Here is a 16081-nt window from a genome sequence, read left to right as displayed (position 1 = left end):
AAATGCAGCAAGACCTGGACAATATCCAGGCCAGGGTTGTTAAGTGGCAAGTAACATTCACGCCACACAAGTGCCAGGCAATGACCATCTCCAAGAAGAGAGAATCTAACCATCTCCCCTTGACATTCAACGACATTACCATCGTTGAATCCCCCACTATCAACATCCTAGGGGCTACCATGGACCAGAAACTGAACTGGAGTAGCCATATAAATACTGTGGCTACAAGAGTAGGTCAGAGGCTAGGAATCCTGCGGCAAGTAACTTACCTCCTGACTCCCCAAAGCCTGTCCACCATCTACAAGGCACAAGTCAGGAGTGTGATGGAATGCACTCCACTTGCCTGGTTGGGTGCAGCTCCAACAACACTCAAGAAGCTCGACACCATCCAGGACAAAGCAGCCTGCTTGATTGGCACCCCATCCACAAACATTCACTCCCTCCACCACCGACGCACAGTGGCAGCAGTGTGTGACATCTACAAGATGCACTACAGCAATGCACCAAGGCTCCTTCGATAGTACCTTCGAAACCCGCGACCTCTACCAACTAGAAGGACAAGGGCAGCATGGGAACACCACCACCTGCAAGTTCCCCTCCAAGTCACACACCATCCTGACTTGGAACTATATCGCCGTTCCTTCACTGTCGCTGGGTCACAATCCTGGAACTCCCTTCCTAACAGCACTGTGGGTGTACCTACCCCAAATGAACTGCAGCAGTTCAAGAAGGCAGCTCACCACCACCTTCTCAAGGGAAATTAGGGATGGGCAATAAATGCTGGCCTAGCCAGCGACGCCCACATCCCTGAATGAATTTTAAAAAAGATTCTGTCGTGATGGCTGTTGGGATCATTGCAGTTGTTTGCTTTACTGGTGTTATTTTTGCTATATGCAGATAAAGTATGACTTTACTGCACCCCGATTTTGTGTCATCTCCAAATTTTGCTATTGTACTTTTGATTCTTAAGTCCAAATCATTTATGTAAATGGTGAATAGCAGTGGTCTCAGCACTGATCTCTGTGGAACAGCATTTCCCACCTACCATCAATCTGAGTAACTGAGCTCCGAGGTAACAAGTGCGCCCCCAAAGCAGTTCAGGGGCGAAGCAGCAGAACAGCCGGAGAGGATAAGCCCTGGGAGTAGGCCTCAATCTGAGAACCCAGAGGTAAGAATGCGGACTTGAAGGTAATCAGAGGTGGAGCGGTCGAAGGCCAGAAGAAGCTCAAGCATCCTAAAAAAAAATCTAAAGTGATGTTCAGCGCAAGGGAAGATGCTGATTGGTGAATAGCTTTTTTTTTCTATTCATTCATGGGATGTGGGCAGCATTTATTGCCCATATCTAATTGCCCTTGAGAAAATGTTGGTGAGCCACCTTCTTGAACCGTTGCAGTCCATTTGAGGTCGGTACACCAACAATGCAGGAAGGGAGTTCCAGTATTTTGGCCCAGCGACAGTGAAGAAACTGCGATATAGTTCCAAGTCAGGATGGTGTGTGGCTTGGAGGGGAACTTGCAGGTGGTGGTGTTCCCATGCAACTGGTGCCCTTGTCTTTCTAGGTGGTAGAGGTCACGGGTTTAGAAGGTGCTGTCTAAGGTGCCTTGGTGCAATGCTGCAGTACGTCTTGCAGATGGTACACACTGCTGCCATTGTGCATCGGTAGTGGAGGGAGTGAATGTTTGTGGATGGGTTGCCAATCAAGCGGGCTGCTTTTTCCTGGTGGTATCGAGCTCCTTGAGTGTTGTTGGAGCTGCACTCATCCAGGCAAGTGGAGAGTATTCCATCGCACTCCTGACTTGTGCCTTGTAGATGGTGGACAGGCTTTGGGGAGTCAGGAGGTAAGTTACTTGTCGCAGGATTCCTAGCCTCTGACCTGTTCTTGTAGCCATGGTGTTTATATAGCTACTCCAGTTCAGTTTTTGGTCAATGATACCCCGGTGAGTGTTTTAATATTTACTTCTGCTAAGTTTTTAGTTTTGAGTTACATAAATAGAGGCATGGCAGGGCCTGTCAGTTGCACATCCTGTGCCATGTGGGAACCCGAAGACACTTCACAAATCCTGGACAGCCATAGATGCAGAAAGCATCGTCAGCTGGAGGAGCATGAGCTCTGGGTTTTGAAGCCTGGGAAGCTGGGGTTGTTGCCTTTCTAGCTGAGACGTTTGAGAGGAGTTTTGATAGAGGTGATCAAAATCATGAGAGGTCTAGACAAAGTAAATGGAGAGAAACAGTTCCTATTAGCAGGAGGGTTGAGAACCAGAGGACACGGATTGAAAGTGATTGGCAAAAGAACCAAAGGCGACATGAGTATACAAAATTATGAGGGGCCTAGATAGAGTAGCTAGGAAGGGCCTGTTTCCCCTAGCAAAGAGGTCAATTACCAGGGGGAACAGATTTAAGGTGATTGGTAGAAGGATTAGAGGGGACATGAGGAAAAACTCTTTCACTCAGAGGGTGGTGGGTGTCTGGAATTTGCTGCCAGGAATGGTGGTGGAGGCGGAAACCCTCAGTTCTTTTAAAAGGTACCTGGACATGCACCTGAAGTGCTGTAACCGGCAAGGCTATGGACCAGGTGCTGGAAGGTGGAATTAGATTGGGCGGCTAGTTTTTTCGGCCGGCATGGACACGACGGGCTGAATGGCCTCCTTCTATGCTGTAATTTTTCTGTGAGGAAAAACTAGGATGTTATACTGAGCCTTTATAAAGCTCTGGTTAGGCCACAACTAGAGTATTGTGTCCATTTCTGGTCACCACACTTTAGGAAAGATGTGAGAGTTCTTGAGAGGATGCGGAGGAGATTTACCAGAATGGTTCCAGGGATGGGGGATTTTAGTTTGTTACGACCGAGGCGGGAGGAGTGCATTGTTAATTCAGTCCCATGTCTCCACAGGTCACAGCATAGAAATTTATTGATAACTTACCAAAACAGCCAATTACTCTATTTGTCCCCAAAATAAAGCACACCAACCAGGTTTCTTTAATAAACAGCAAAAAAAATCTATTTATTATAAAACCAAGTCTTAGACTAAAATTTTTCCAAGCAAGTCCCATGGCAATCATAAATTCTCTCATCGCAACAAAGGATAGCTCTTAGGTCAAAACCCCCTGTGGTGTTTGCTTGAAATCACCTGGTTTCCATTATTTGTTTACTGGCCAAAACCAGGAACCTCTTGTTGACCTTGCTTTTTTTTTAAGCATCCATAGAATTCAGCTATCTCCAGATGTTTCAATGTCCATGAAATTTTTTTTTAGTTTTTAAAAATATAGATTCCCAAGTTTTAACAAAAAATATGGACTCTTGTAACAAGATACAAGATTAGTTTGGAGAAGCTAGGGTTGTTCTCCTTGGAGCGAAGGAGATTGAGGGGAGATTTGATAGAGGTGTACAAGATTATGACAGGCTTACATATGTTAGACAAGGAAAAACTGTTCCATTAACTGATGGTACAAGAGCTAGAGAACACAGATTGAAGGTTTTGGGCAAAAGATGTAGGGGGAATGTGAGGAAGACCTTTTAAGAATAACTTAGAACTCGCTGCCCATGAGGTTGGTGGAAGTGGAGACAATCAATAATTTCAAAAAGAAATTGGATGGGCACTTTATGGAAATAAAGTTGCATGGGGGGAGTGGGACTGACTGGGGTTGCTCCGCAGAGAGTCAGCATGGACTTGATGAGCCAAATGGCATCCTTTTATGCCGTAAATGACTCTAACGACTTTTTATGCGGTGAGCAGGTTCAATTGAAGCATTCAAAAGGAAACTAGATGTTATCTGAAACGGAAGGGCCATGGGGAGAAGATAGGGGAATGGCACTGTGAATTGCTCATTCGGAGAGCCAGTACAGACATGATGAGCTGAATGGCTGCCTTCTGCACTGTAACAGTTCTGTGATTCTGAGTGTTATGCTCTGAAATACGATGGAGGCAGATTAAATCGCGTCTTTTAAAAGGGAAGAAAAATTGTAGAGCTATGCTGAAAGGGTGGGTGAGTGGGACTTGCTGGATTGCTCATGCAGAAAGCTAGTGTGGGCTTGATGGGCCAAATGGCCTCTTTCTGTGCTGTCACCATTCTATAATACTAACTGCCTTTAACCGTTACTCTGTTTCCTGTCTTCTAGCCAGTGTGTGATCCCTTCTACTAGTTGTCCCCGATTCCTCATGCTGTGAACTTAATCGAGAGTCTACTATGCCCTAGTAAAGATCATATAATTATATCAGCGTCACTGTGTACCTCAATTCCATTTACCTGCCTTTGCTCCATGTCCCTTGTTGCCCTTAACGAAATAAACTATGAAAAAAGATCAGAGATATTTAAGTCTACAGAAAACAAAGTTAAGGGAGAATGAAATGAAGATGTATAGGAGTAAATTGTGTAAATTTACCACCGAAGCAAATTAGAAAATCATAGGCAATACAACTTTGATTTTCCAATAGGTGCAGACTATATAGGCTGGATTTTCAATCCGGGGTCAGGAACCAGACACCTGAATAATTCACAGGTCCTGACCCTATGCCGCGTCTGCGTCATTTATGTGACACTATTTTAACATGCAAAGCCCCTAATTGGGCAGAAGGCAGGTTTGGTGCCCAATTAGTAGTGCTGGATGCTGCCTGGAGGCAAGAATTGGCTTTGAATTGCAATGCTCAAAGGCATTGCCGTTGCCTTGCAGATTGCAGCAGGCAGGAGAGCAGAAAACCAGCTGCCTCATGGCACATACAAATGGCCAAACGGTGAATCACAAGGTACTTGTGCTCTGCTCAAGCGATGGCAACATTGTGCGGCTGCTCGAGCACCTCAGTTTGAATAACTTTTTTTCAAAACTTTAGTTCAGCAGCAACATCACAGTACTACTCCCTGCAGTGCTCCTGTCAGGTGTGCACTAACATGGCCCAGACCATTCGATCTTCCTGTTTGCCGCTTTGGAAATTTCCTTCAGCCCTCTCCAGCCCATTAACAAGCTCTTCAGCAAGCTTAATGGAGAGTTAATTGGAGGCAAGCAGGTTGCTGGCTCCACCCACTTCCCGCCCCCCCACCCCAGCCCTCGCTTTGGAAAATGCGGTGTGTTCCAGAGACGTCGGAAGACTGACCATCCGGGAACGTTATTTTTGAAGCGCACCTGCATCTGACCTCGCCTCCATGGGTGTTTTGAAAAATCCAACCCCATGTCACTACATTTACTCTATGAGGTGTCAAATGACATAGATATGGTGAATCCAGAACATGATGTCAAGGTAAGTGAGGCAAATAGGACCAAATGACAGAAACTTAAATTAATGAAAAGTTAACTTAAAATAATTATGAGAAAGAATCATTTAATTCAAGCGATGATGAATGGTTAGAACAATTTGCCAGATTAGTTCAAAATGCAGCTGGATGGGAGGCTGGGTGAATTAAGGTTAAAAGAAGTGTCTTATTGTACCTGAAAACTCTCAAACTGTTTCACATACAATAATTCAATAGGTTGAGCTATGATGAGCCAGGTGGCCTTTTATGGTCCTTGATTTTACAGACGTTTTGACTTACAGGAGCGCATTTACTGGCAGAAGAAGGTAGAACACATACAGAACCTTGAACAAGCAGATACAAATAAAGCAGACCTAGAACAGGTTCTGAAAGAAATTCATGCCGAATATGAACAGCTCGCTAAAAGGAATAAAGAGGATATGGACAAATATAAACAGAAGGTAGGTTTGGAAAATAGCCTCATATTTATTACATTATAGAAAAATGTATCACTATATACAGCAATCATTTGCTGACAATTAATTAAATATAATTACCCTTCCCCCATGTAGGAACATAGGAACAGCAGTAGGGCATTTAGCCGCATGAGCCTGTTCTACCATTTAGTGAAATCATGGCTGACCTGCAACCTAACACCATATCCATATTTGCCACATATCCCTTAATATCTTTGGTTCGCAAAAATCTATCAACCTTTGATCAGTTGTTAATTTACAAACCCTAGCATCAGTTGCTGTTTGCGGAAAAGAGCTCCAAACTACACACTGTGGGGGGTGGGGGGGGTGGAATTTAATTCTGTCTCCCATGTATGGGTTTAGAGGAGGGGAGAGCATATAATCGGGCTGGATAGTAATGCAGGGACCCCGCCACCCAAATTAAGTCCGGGTCAGGAAGTCCTGTGAAAGGCCGACCCGCCCCGCCGCCAATTGAAGCTCTTAAGTGGGCAAATAATGCCCAATTGAGGGCCTCATCCCACCACTGCTGGAATTAGCCCAGCAGTGGGAAAACCTGTTTCTGCACATGGAGCATGCCGAGCAAACCCTTGTGGGTTGCTTGCCAGCTCCGGGGTGAGGGTGGGAGGGGTCCTTCGTTAAAAGGCACTAAGTCCCAAATAAGGGATCCAGCATCGGGAAGGGAGGGAGTCACTGGGAGCGGCCACCCTGCCCTTGCTGCCAACCCCTCCCTCCCTGACTTACCTGTGGCCTGGTTCCAGGGCCTCGGGTGAGTGCTCTACTAGCAGCATCCACCACCTGTACAGTGGCGCTGCTTAGTTAAAGAACTGCCAGCCTCTGATTGGTTGACAGCTCACAGGAGGCAGGACTTCCGTCACCGGCATCCTTGATACTGGGGATGGCCCGCCGCTGTCCATTTAAGTGCCGAATTGGCACTTGATTTGGCAGGCCTTCTTCAGAGGAGGTGACCCTGGGTTCTCGCAGACACTTTTGCCGGTGGTTGAGTCCCTAGTCGTCCAGACAAAATCCTGGCCTTTGTGTATAGAAGTGTTTCCTAATTTAACTCCTGAAAGATCTGGCTGCAATTTTTAGACTATGCTTCCTACTCCTGGACTCCCCAACCAGCGGAAATAGTTTCTCTATCTGTTAACCTTAATATCTTGAAAATTTTAAACAGATCACCCTTAGCCTTCTAAACTCCAGCGAATACAACCCTAGTTTGTGTAATCTCACCTCGTAATTTAACCATAGGTTTACCAGAATATCTGGATTCCATATTGCACTCCCTCCAAAACCACTATATCCTTCATACGGTGTGATGCCCAAAACTGCTGGCAGTACTCCAGGTGTAGTCTAACCAGGCCTTTGTATATCTGAAGCATGACATCTACTCCTTTGTTTTCGAGTCCTGTAGATATAAGAGCCAACATTCCATTAGCCTTTTTGATTACTTGCTGTACCAGTTCATGACATTTTAATGATCTATGTACCTGGACCCCCAAGTCTGTTTGGATCTCTGCTGTTTCTAGCTTTTCACCATTTAGAAAGTACCTTCTATTTTTAGGTCCAAAATGGATGACCTCACATTTGTCTACATTGAAATTGATTTGCTACTTAACCTATGACTGTCTCTTTGAAATGTTACGTTTCCATCTACACTGCTTAAGATGTTGTCTGTCCTTGTGTCATTGGTATATTTGGATATATAGCTTTCTATCCCGTTATTAATAAATAATAGTGAACAATTGAAGCCCCAATACAGACAGATTCCTGCAGGACACCACTAGTCACATTCTACCAATTAGAGTATCTGCCCATTTTCCAATCGAAAGGAACAGTTCCCGAATCGAGAGAACTTTGGAAGATTATGGTTCGGGCATCTGCAATGTGCTCTACTACTTACTTTAAAACCCTGATATGGAAACCAACTGGTCCTGGGGATTTGTCACTCTTTAGTTCCATTATTTTTTTCACTCCTTTATTTTGCTTATCTTGGTGAGTCCTGGACTCTGATTCAGTTTTAGTTTCCTTGGAATGTCTGGCATGCTGAACTTTTCTTCTACTATAAATGCAAAATAATTATTCTGCATGTCCTTCATTTCCTTATTCCATTGATAATATTGCCGTTCTCAGTTTTTAAGGGGCCCAAATTGCTTCTGACCGATCTCTTTTTCTTAATAAAATTGTAAAGTTTTTTTTTCTGTTGATTTTGATACAACTTGCAAGATTCTTCTCATACTTCCTTTTGTCGCTCTTACTATCTGTTGTGTTATCATTTTTCCCATTTGCCAGGATCTGCACTTTTTTTGCATTTTTGTTTGTCTTTTTTAGTTTTTTGCTGTCTCTTACCTCTTTAATTGCCCAGGTCTCTCTTTTCTGGCATATAGAGCTCTTGCCCCTTAGGGATATAAACTAGTTCTGTTGCACATGAAATTATTTTTTTTAAACATCTTCCAGTGATTTTATGTTTTACCCATTAACAGTTATGCCCAGTTTACTGTGGACAGTCTGTCTCATCCATTGAAGTCAACCTCACCTAAATTTAGAATCATAGTAGATGGTTTTGCATTTCTCCCTTTGAACGCGATCATGTTATGATCACTATTGATAAATGTTAGGCTATTAACTAAATCTGGTTCAGTACTTATTACTAAGTCTAATATGACGTGCCTCCTTTTGGCTTTAGGCATGTTGCTGCAGAAAACTATATTGACACACTCAAGAAATTCACTATTTTTCTGGTATTTGCTGCAAGTCTGCTTATTCAATCTATATGGAAATTAAATTCCCCATTAAAATCTCTGCATTTGCTACATGTTTATCTAATCTCTGCATTTATACAGTCTACCACTTCACAGTTGCTACCAGGGGGCCTAAACACCATTTCCATTACTGTCTTAAATCCTTTCCTATTTCTTAATTCTACCCATAAAGTCTCCACTATCTGCTTATCTCTTGCTGTATCCTATCATTTAAGTAACTTCATCCTTAATCACTAAGGCTACTCCTCCCCCTCTGCCATTTTCCCTATCTTTCCTGTAGACCTTATAACCTGGTATATTTAGTCCGCAGTCCTGACTTGTAGCCATGTGTCAGTCGTGGCTAATATGTAAAATCTCCACGTTGAATTTACACCTGCAATTCATTCAGTTTGTAATTTATACTCTGCATTTGTATAAAGAATGCTTATTTAGGCCACACATCCTAACCTTCTGCTCTGATGAAGGTAGTGGATGCGCAATCGTTGACTGTATTTAAGGCTGGGATAGTCAGATTTTTGGTCTTTTGGAATCAAGGGATATGGGGAGCAGGCAGGAAAGTGGAGTTAGGATATATAGAAGCAGGAGAAGGCCATTCAACCCATCGAGCCTATTTAAAAAGGGTGGTAGAGAGAAAACAGGGAATTATAGACCAGTCAGCCTGACGTCGGTAGTGGGGAAAATTCTAGAGTCCATTATCAAAGATTTTATAGTCGAGCACTTGGAGAACAGTAGTAGAATCAGGCAGAGTCAGCATGGATTTACAAAAGGGAAATCATGCTTGACAAATCTACTAGAATTCTTCGAGGATGTAACTAGTAGAGTTCATGAGGGACAGCAAGTGGATGTGGTTTATTTGGACTTTCAGAAGGCTTTCGGCGAAGTCCCATATAAGAGATTAGCGTGTAAAATTATAGAGCATGGGATTGGGGGTAGTGTATTGCGATGGATAGAACATTGGTTGGCAGACAGGAAACAAAGAATAGGAATAAATGGGTCTTTTTCCGAATGGCAGGCAATGACTAGTGGGGTACCGCAGGGATCGGTGCTAGGACCCCAGCTAATCACGATATATATTAATGATTTAGATGAGGGAACTAAATGTAATATCTCCAAATTTGCAAATGACACAAAACTGGGTGGGAGGGTGAGTTGTGAGGAGGATGCAGAGAGGCTTCAGGGTGATTTGGACAAGTTGAGTGAGTGGGCAAATGCATGGCAGATGCAGTATAATGTGGATAAATGTGAGGTTATCCATTTTGGTAGCAAAAACAGGAAGGCAGATTATTATCTGAACGGCTATAAACTGAGAGAGGGGAATATGCAACAGACCTGGGTGTTCTCGTACACCAGTCGCTGAAGGTAAGCATGCAGGTGCAAAAGGCGGTAAAAAAGGCAAATGGTATGTTGGCCTTCAAAGCGAGAGGATTTGAGTATAGGAACAGGGATGTCTTGCTGCAATTATACAGGGCCTTGGTGAGGCCACACCTGGAATATTGCGTGCAGTTTTGGTCTCCTTATCTGAGGAAGGATGTTCCTGCTATAGAGGGAGTGCAGCGAAGGTTTACCAGACTGATTCCTGGGATGGCAGGACTGACGTATGAGGAGAGATTGAGTCGGTTAGGATTATATTCGCTGGAGTTCAGAAGAGTGAGGGGGGATGTCATAGAAACTTATAAAATTCTAACAGGACTTGACAGGGTAGATGCTGGAAGGATGTTCCTGATGGTGGGGGAGTCCAGAACCAGGGGTCATAGTCTAAGGATACAGGGTAAACCTTTCAGGACTGAGGTGAGGAGAAATTACTTCACCCAGAGAGTGGTGAGCCTGTGGAATTCGCTACCACAGAAAGCAGTTGAGGCCAAAACATTGTATGTTTTCAAGAAGGAGTTAGATATAGCTCTTGGGGCAAAAGGGATCAAATGATATGGGGGAAAGCGGGAACAGGTTATTGAGTTGGATGATCAGCCATGATCATATTGAATGGCGGAGCAGCTTCGAAGGGTCGAATGGCATACTCCTGTTCCTATTTTCTATGTTTCTATGAGCCTGCTTTGCCATTCAGTTAAATCATGGCGGTTCATCTACCTCAAAGCCACTTTCCCACCTATCCCCTATCCCTTCCTCAAAAAGTGATGGAAGCAGACTTTGAATATTTTTAAGGCAGAGGTAGATAGATTCTTGATAAGCAAGTGGGTGAAAGGTTATCGGGTTAGCCGGGAATGTGGAGTTGAGGTTACAATCAGATCAGCCATGATCTTTTTGAATGACAAAGAAGGCTCAAGGGGCCGAGTGGCCTACTCCTCCTAATTTGTTATGTCACATGATATCATTAGTATCCAGATTTCTGTCTTGACCATGCTCAGTGATTGAACTTCCACAGTCCTCTGGGTAGAGAATTCCAAAGATTCACCACCAGTCTTAAATGGCCTACCCCCTATTCTGAGACTATGTCCCCTGGTTCCAGACTCACCAGTCAGGGGAAACATCCTATCTACATCCACCCCGTCACACCCTGTAAGAATTTTGTACGTTTCAATGAAATCACCTCTCATTCTGCGAAACTCTGGAGAATATAGGCCCAGTTTCCTCAATCTCTCCTTATAAGATACTCCCACCATCCCAGGATTAGTCTGGTGAATCTCCATTGCACTATGGCAAGTATATCTTTCCTTAGATGAGGAAACCAAAACTGTACACAATACTCAAGGTGCAGTCTCACCAAGGCTGTATACATTTGCTGCAACACTTCTTTAGTCATGTATTCAAAACTCCTTGCGCTGAAGGCCACCAAACCATTTGCCTTCCTTATTGTTTTCAGGACCTGCATGCTAGCTTTTAGGCCCTGGACATCAACACTTCCCAACCTCTTACCATATAAGAAATACTCTTGTCTTTCTGTTTTCTTCTACCAAAGTTGAAGCCCAAGATCAGCCATGATCATATTGAAAGGTGGATCAGGCTCGACGGGCTGTATGGTCTACACCTGCTCCTATTACTTATGTTTTTATGTTCTCATCAGCTGCAAAATGCCACTCCAAGTCACACCATCCTGACTTAATGTTGTTTTGTTGTCGCTGAATCAAAATCCTGGAATTCCTTACTTAACACCTTCACCAAATGGACTGCAGTGGTTCAAGGCAGCCCATGACCACCGTCTGAGGGGCAATTAGGGATGGGCCCTGCTAGTGAAGCCCATATCCCAAAAATGAATAATTATCAACTGTGTGCTTATTATTGCAGACATACTTTTTGATCTTTACCATTGTATTTATTATTGCACTCAGGAATTTTTTTTTCATTGAAAAATGTTTTTAAAAGTCACAAAGGAATTATTACAAATTTTGCAAGTCGTGCTATGCTCTTGTGTTCAATATCGTCAATCACTTGCATCAGTGGATCTCTGATACAGAGCATGCCTTTACTGTCCCGTATCTAAGTAAATTATAGAGTAACCCTGGGGTCAGAATCCTTGGCTGGAATTTTATGCCTCCCAAATGAGAGGGCTGGTGGCAGGGGGTGGGGAAGTGCGTGAAATTGAGTGGGAGGCGGGAGAGGACCATTCCCCACCCCCTCCTGCCCCCACTGCAATTTTACGCAGGGCAGATCAGCCCCAGGCCAATCAAGGCCCTTAAGTGGCCAATTAACTGGCACTTAAGGGCCTCCTCCCACCATCACAGGTGTTTTACCCTTGGCGGCCAGACAGAAGAAGCCTCAAAAACCCAGGCGGCTTTCTTGCGGGCTGGGGGAGAGCCCTCCTGATCAGGCACCCTGGGCCCCATGGAGGGCTGCCCCTGAAGCCCCACCCACCCCCAACACACAACGCTCCTCCCATCCCCCCTGACCGATCTCCCTTGCCTCGCTGGGGCCCAACTGATTGTTCCCTGCAAGGCCCTACTTACCTGTCTTCCAGGGCTGTCCTTCATCTTGCTTGCGATGGCTAGGTGTAGTCCCAGCCGTGGTCACTGCTCCCGGTGGGCTACTGGGACTAAGAGCTGAGGTACTTTCTACCTCAAGGAGGTGGAAGTCCAGCCCAAGACCAATGAAGGGCCTGGGGCGCATAAAATCCCTGTCTGGCTCCACAGGCCCGTCGGAGGCGGGCTCACCACTGACTTTTCGGCCGGTGGCGGGGCCTCCCGCCCAAAGAAAAATACCAGCCGTTGTTGCCAATTTACAGGATTATTTTGTATGACATGAACAGAATACAGTTTTCACTGTGAATTTCATCAATTCCTTCTATTTATGTAAGGAAAGTGTCATGCAGACCCTGCACCTACCAAGAATGAGTCACATTAATTTTGTCATATGAACATTGATTTGAAAACTGTTGCTGAAGTGAAGAAAGGACTTGTTCAAAAAAAAATCACCAGGCCCTTGGCTGGAAAGACATTTGCTTATTAACAGACAGTGCTTGTGGACACAAAGGGATAACTTCCCTTCTCCAACTTAACCCACATTGGACTTTGAGCACCAGACATTGAAGGTGAGGGAGCTCAAATTTCAGGATGACTGCTGAGATGGCCGAATCCACAAACAGACGTGGTCAGACCAGCTGGTCACGTGGCTAGCCTGCTTGGCAACCTGGTTTTTCTGAATTGTACAAACAGTTTTGAACAGAGCGACTGCAGTGTGCTGCTGAACTGAAGAAGACCTCTCCTGTCTGGCTGTCCCTCTCTTTCTCATGGAACTCCAGATCCACTGAGGACACATGAATCCCAAGAGAAAAAGGTCTCCTACAACGAACAACATTTAAGAAGAATACAGGACCCCATTAAAGATCAAGATCTGCCTACAATCAAAGACTCTACAGTGAGCTCGAAGAACTGACAAAAACCCTCTTCAGAGATTGCCTCAAACTTTTCCATTTGATTTTCTTCTGCTCTTTTCTGTCTCTATCTGCATGTGTGTATCGCGTATGCATGCGAGCGTGAGCGCGTCATGTATCCATAGGCGTTAATCAGATTAGAGTTTAAGTTTAATAAATGTCAACCTTTCTTCTTTAAACCTAAGAAAACCTCTTTGTGCTGGTTTCTCTCCCTCCTTCGCTCGCTCTCCACCCCCTCCCTCCCTCGCTTGCTTGCCGCCCCCCCACCCCCTGTCTCCTCGCTCGCTACCCTCCCCCCCATTCACTCTCTCACTGTCTCCGGCCATTGTGTGCTACCATGTGTTTACTTTGGTTTTGTGTGATTATTTGAGCAGCACCATCTTTGGTCCTGGCAGCTTCCTGAATGTAGCAGACTGTGACATTTTAGTGGCACAGGCTGCATTTGCGCATGTGCCCATGCAGCACCGCCTAGAGGTTGTGTTGTCAGCAAAAGCAGCCTAGTTGGAAAGCAGTGAACAAGGATTCACCAAGGGGGGGGATTTAAACATGGTGTGTTTAAAATTAAACCCTTACAGTAAGACCAGCTGGAGGCTGAGAGGGAACCCTATACTCCTTCTCACCTGGTCGTAACAAAAGCAACAAATATATACTGTGCTAGGCAGACACTCATTTTCAGTTTAGCTGTGTTTAACTGAACCTGACTTCCCCTGTTACAGGCTGCATAAATTTATATTCTTCCAGGAGTCTCTCTGTGTCTCAGATTAGAGAAAGAGAGAATAAATCCTGCTATTCCTCCTTCATTCATCATCGAAGGTTAGCATTCTAAGCTGTCAAAGTTACCACCTTTAACAAAATGTTGAGCCCTTGATGTGGGGATTAGCAGCAACTGTATATCTGCACCCTACTGGGCACATTGAATAAAAATAATTCTAGCCTAATACCTAGAATCAAACCTAATGGACTTTGCTGTCTCAAACCTGACGCAACACACAAAAGTAAATAGATTGATGGCTAACAGCCTGGTATCCCTTCTGGGATTTATTCTATCACATGGGTGCAAATTGCTATGAATGTACTCAATGACTCACCATATTTGCGTCATTTTATATCTAAATGACTGCCTGAATTTCATGACTGTTGACTCCAAATGTTAATCAAAAAGTGCTACATATATTAAAGTAATAAATATAGGAAATATTATGAATTAAATGCTCAGGGGCTGCTGGTCAAACCCAAAATGCTACAAGCACAATTGTCCCTGTGATTTTTCTCATTTGGCTCAATGGGTCGAATGGCCTCCTTCTGTGCCATAAATGACTATGACTCTGGCTGTATGATAAGTGAAGCTAGGCTTTTTTGTTGAAATGCTTTAAAAATATTGTGAAAAAAACTCATCCTTTATTGTATTACATGTTGAAATGCTTAAAATTAAGCAAAATTCATCAGGTTTCAAAAGCTCAAACTTATTTTTAAAAGGATAATATATTTCCATACACAGTGCTTAATTTACTCTTGTTGCATTCGCAGTTTGAGGAAGCAAACAGTATCGCACAACAAAATGCGAAGAAGGAACTTGACTGTTATCGCAAAGAGGCAAATGAGCTTAAGTTGAAAGTAAGTATCTTGTCAGTTGGTATTTCTGTTGAGCATCCATTTTGTTTTGCTAAGATTACTGCTGTATGCCCCCCAGTGGAATATCTGGGTTAATGTAAACATGTGAAATTTTTTTACCGGTGTAATTTATCAATGGATCACTGCCGCCCCAGGGAATTAACTAGGCCCCATAAAAGGGTGACGGGAACCTAATGGTTTATTCCTCCTAGGCGGAGATTTTCTCGGGGTGATGGAGGTCTCGACCTCTGGCAAAAACACTGCCGAGAACCCCGCGGCTGGCCTTCTACGGGATCAAGGACCCCGACGATGGAAGTCCCACCCTCTGAGAGCTGCTGGCCAATTAGAGACCAGTATTTCTTTAGCTGAGCAACACCAGCGTGGAGACAGTGGCTGCTGCCAGTGAAGCACCCACCCCAGGCCGAGGAACGGCGCTGGACCCAGGCCACAGGTAGGTCAGGGCAGGAGGGGTCTTGCAGAGTAGGGGTTGTGGGGCAGGGGGTGTAGGGGGTCGTTAGCAAGAGGGGGGGTGGTGGTCTCTCAGCGGGCCCCCACCCTTCCTAATGCCGGGATCCTCATTCAGGGACCTCCCCCACCCCACCTCCCAACCGGAGCCAGCAAGCAACATGCATGTTTTTTCTTGCCGTGCTTCCCGTATGGCGATAGGTCTGCCCACCACTCAGCTAATTGTGTCAGCAGCAGGATGAGGCCCTTAATTGAGAGTTAATTTCAGCTGAGGTGGGAAGGTGGCGGGGTTCCCCACCACCACTATCCTAACCAATAATGTGCTCTCTGCCTCCAAACCCACCGTGGGGGTGAGTATAAAATTCACACCCCCCTTCCCTCCACCAACAATCTTTTGTAAATTGTTTACCAGTCTGTATGCCTGACCAGTGTTCTCCATGGCTCAGTTGGTAGCACTCAGGTCTCTGAGTCAGAAGTTTTTGGCTCCAAAACCTTGAGCAGATAATCGAGGCTGAGACTCCAGTGCAGTACTGAGGGGGTGCTGCCCTGCCAGTTTTGCATGAAACTTTAAAGCAAAACTCCATCTGACCCCTCAGGTGGGCATAAAAGATCCCATGGCACTATTCGAAGAAGAGCAGGGAAGTGCTCCCCAATACTTATCCCTGCAAGAATGCAAGTTCTTCCTTCATTAATTGTACCTGTATTTTTAAAGTAAAAAATAATTG

General features: G+C 44.6%; 1 protein-coding gene across 1 annotated transcript in view; it reads left to right on the top strand.

Annotated features, from left to right (window-relative positions):
* LOC137371661 (glial fibrillary acidic protein-like) overlaps positions 1-16081 on the top strand; it is a 151208-nt gene that overhangs the window by 83379 nt on the left and 51748 nt on the right. The window contains exons 4-5 of the mRNA XM_068034458.1: positions 5526-5684; positions 14808-14894. Of these exons, the coding sequence (XP_067890559.1) occupies positions 5526-5684; positions 14808-14894 (246 nt within the window). The remainder of the gene's footprint in view (positions 1-5525; positions 5685-14807; positions 14895-16081) is intronic.

Source organism: Heterodontus francisci, chromosome 7 (assembly GCF_036365525.1).
Source record: "Heterodontus francisci isolate sHetFra1 chromosome 7, sHetFra1.hap1, whole genome shotgun sequence".
NCBI lineage: Eukaryota > Metazoa > Chordata > Chondrichthyes > Heterodontiformes > Heterodontidae > Heterodontus > Heterodontus francisci.
This window is presented reverse-complemented; position numbering and strand designations above follow the sequence as displayed.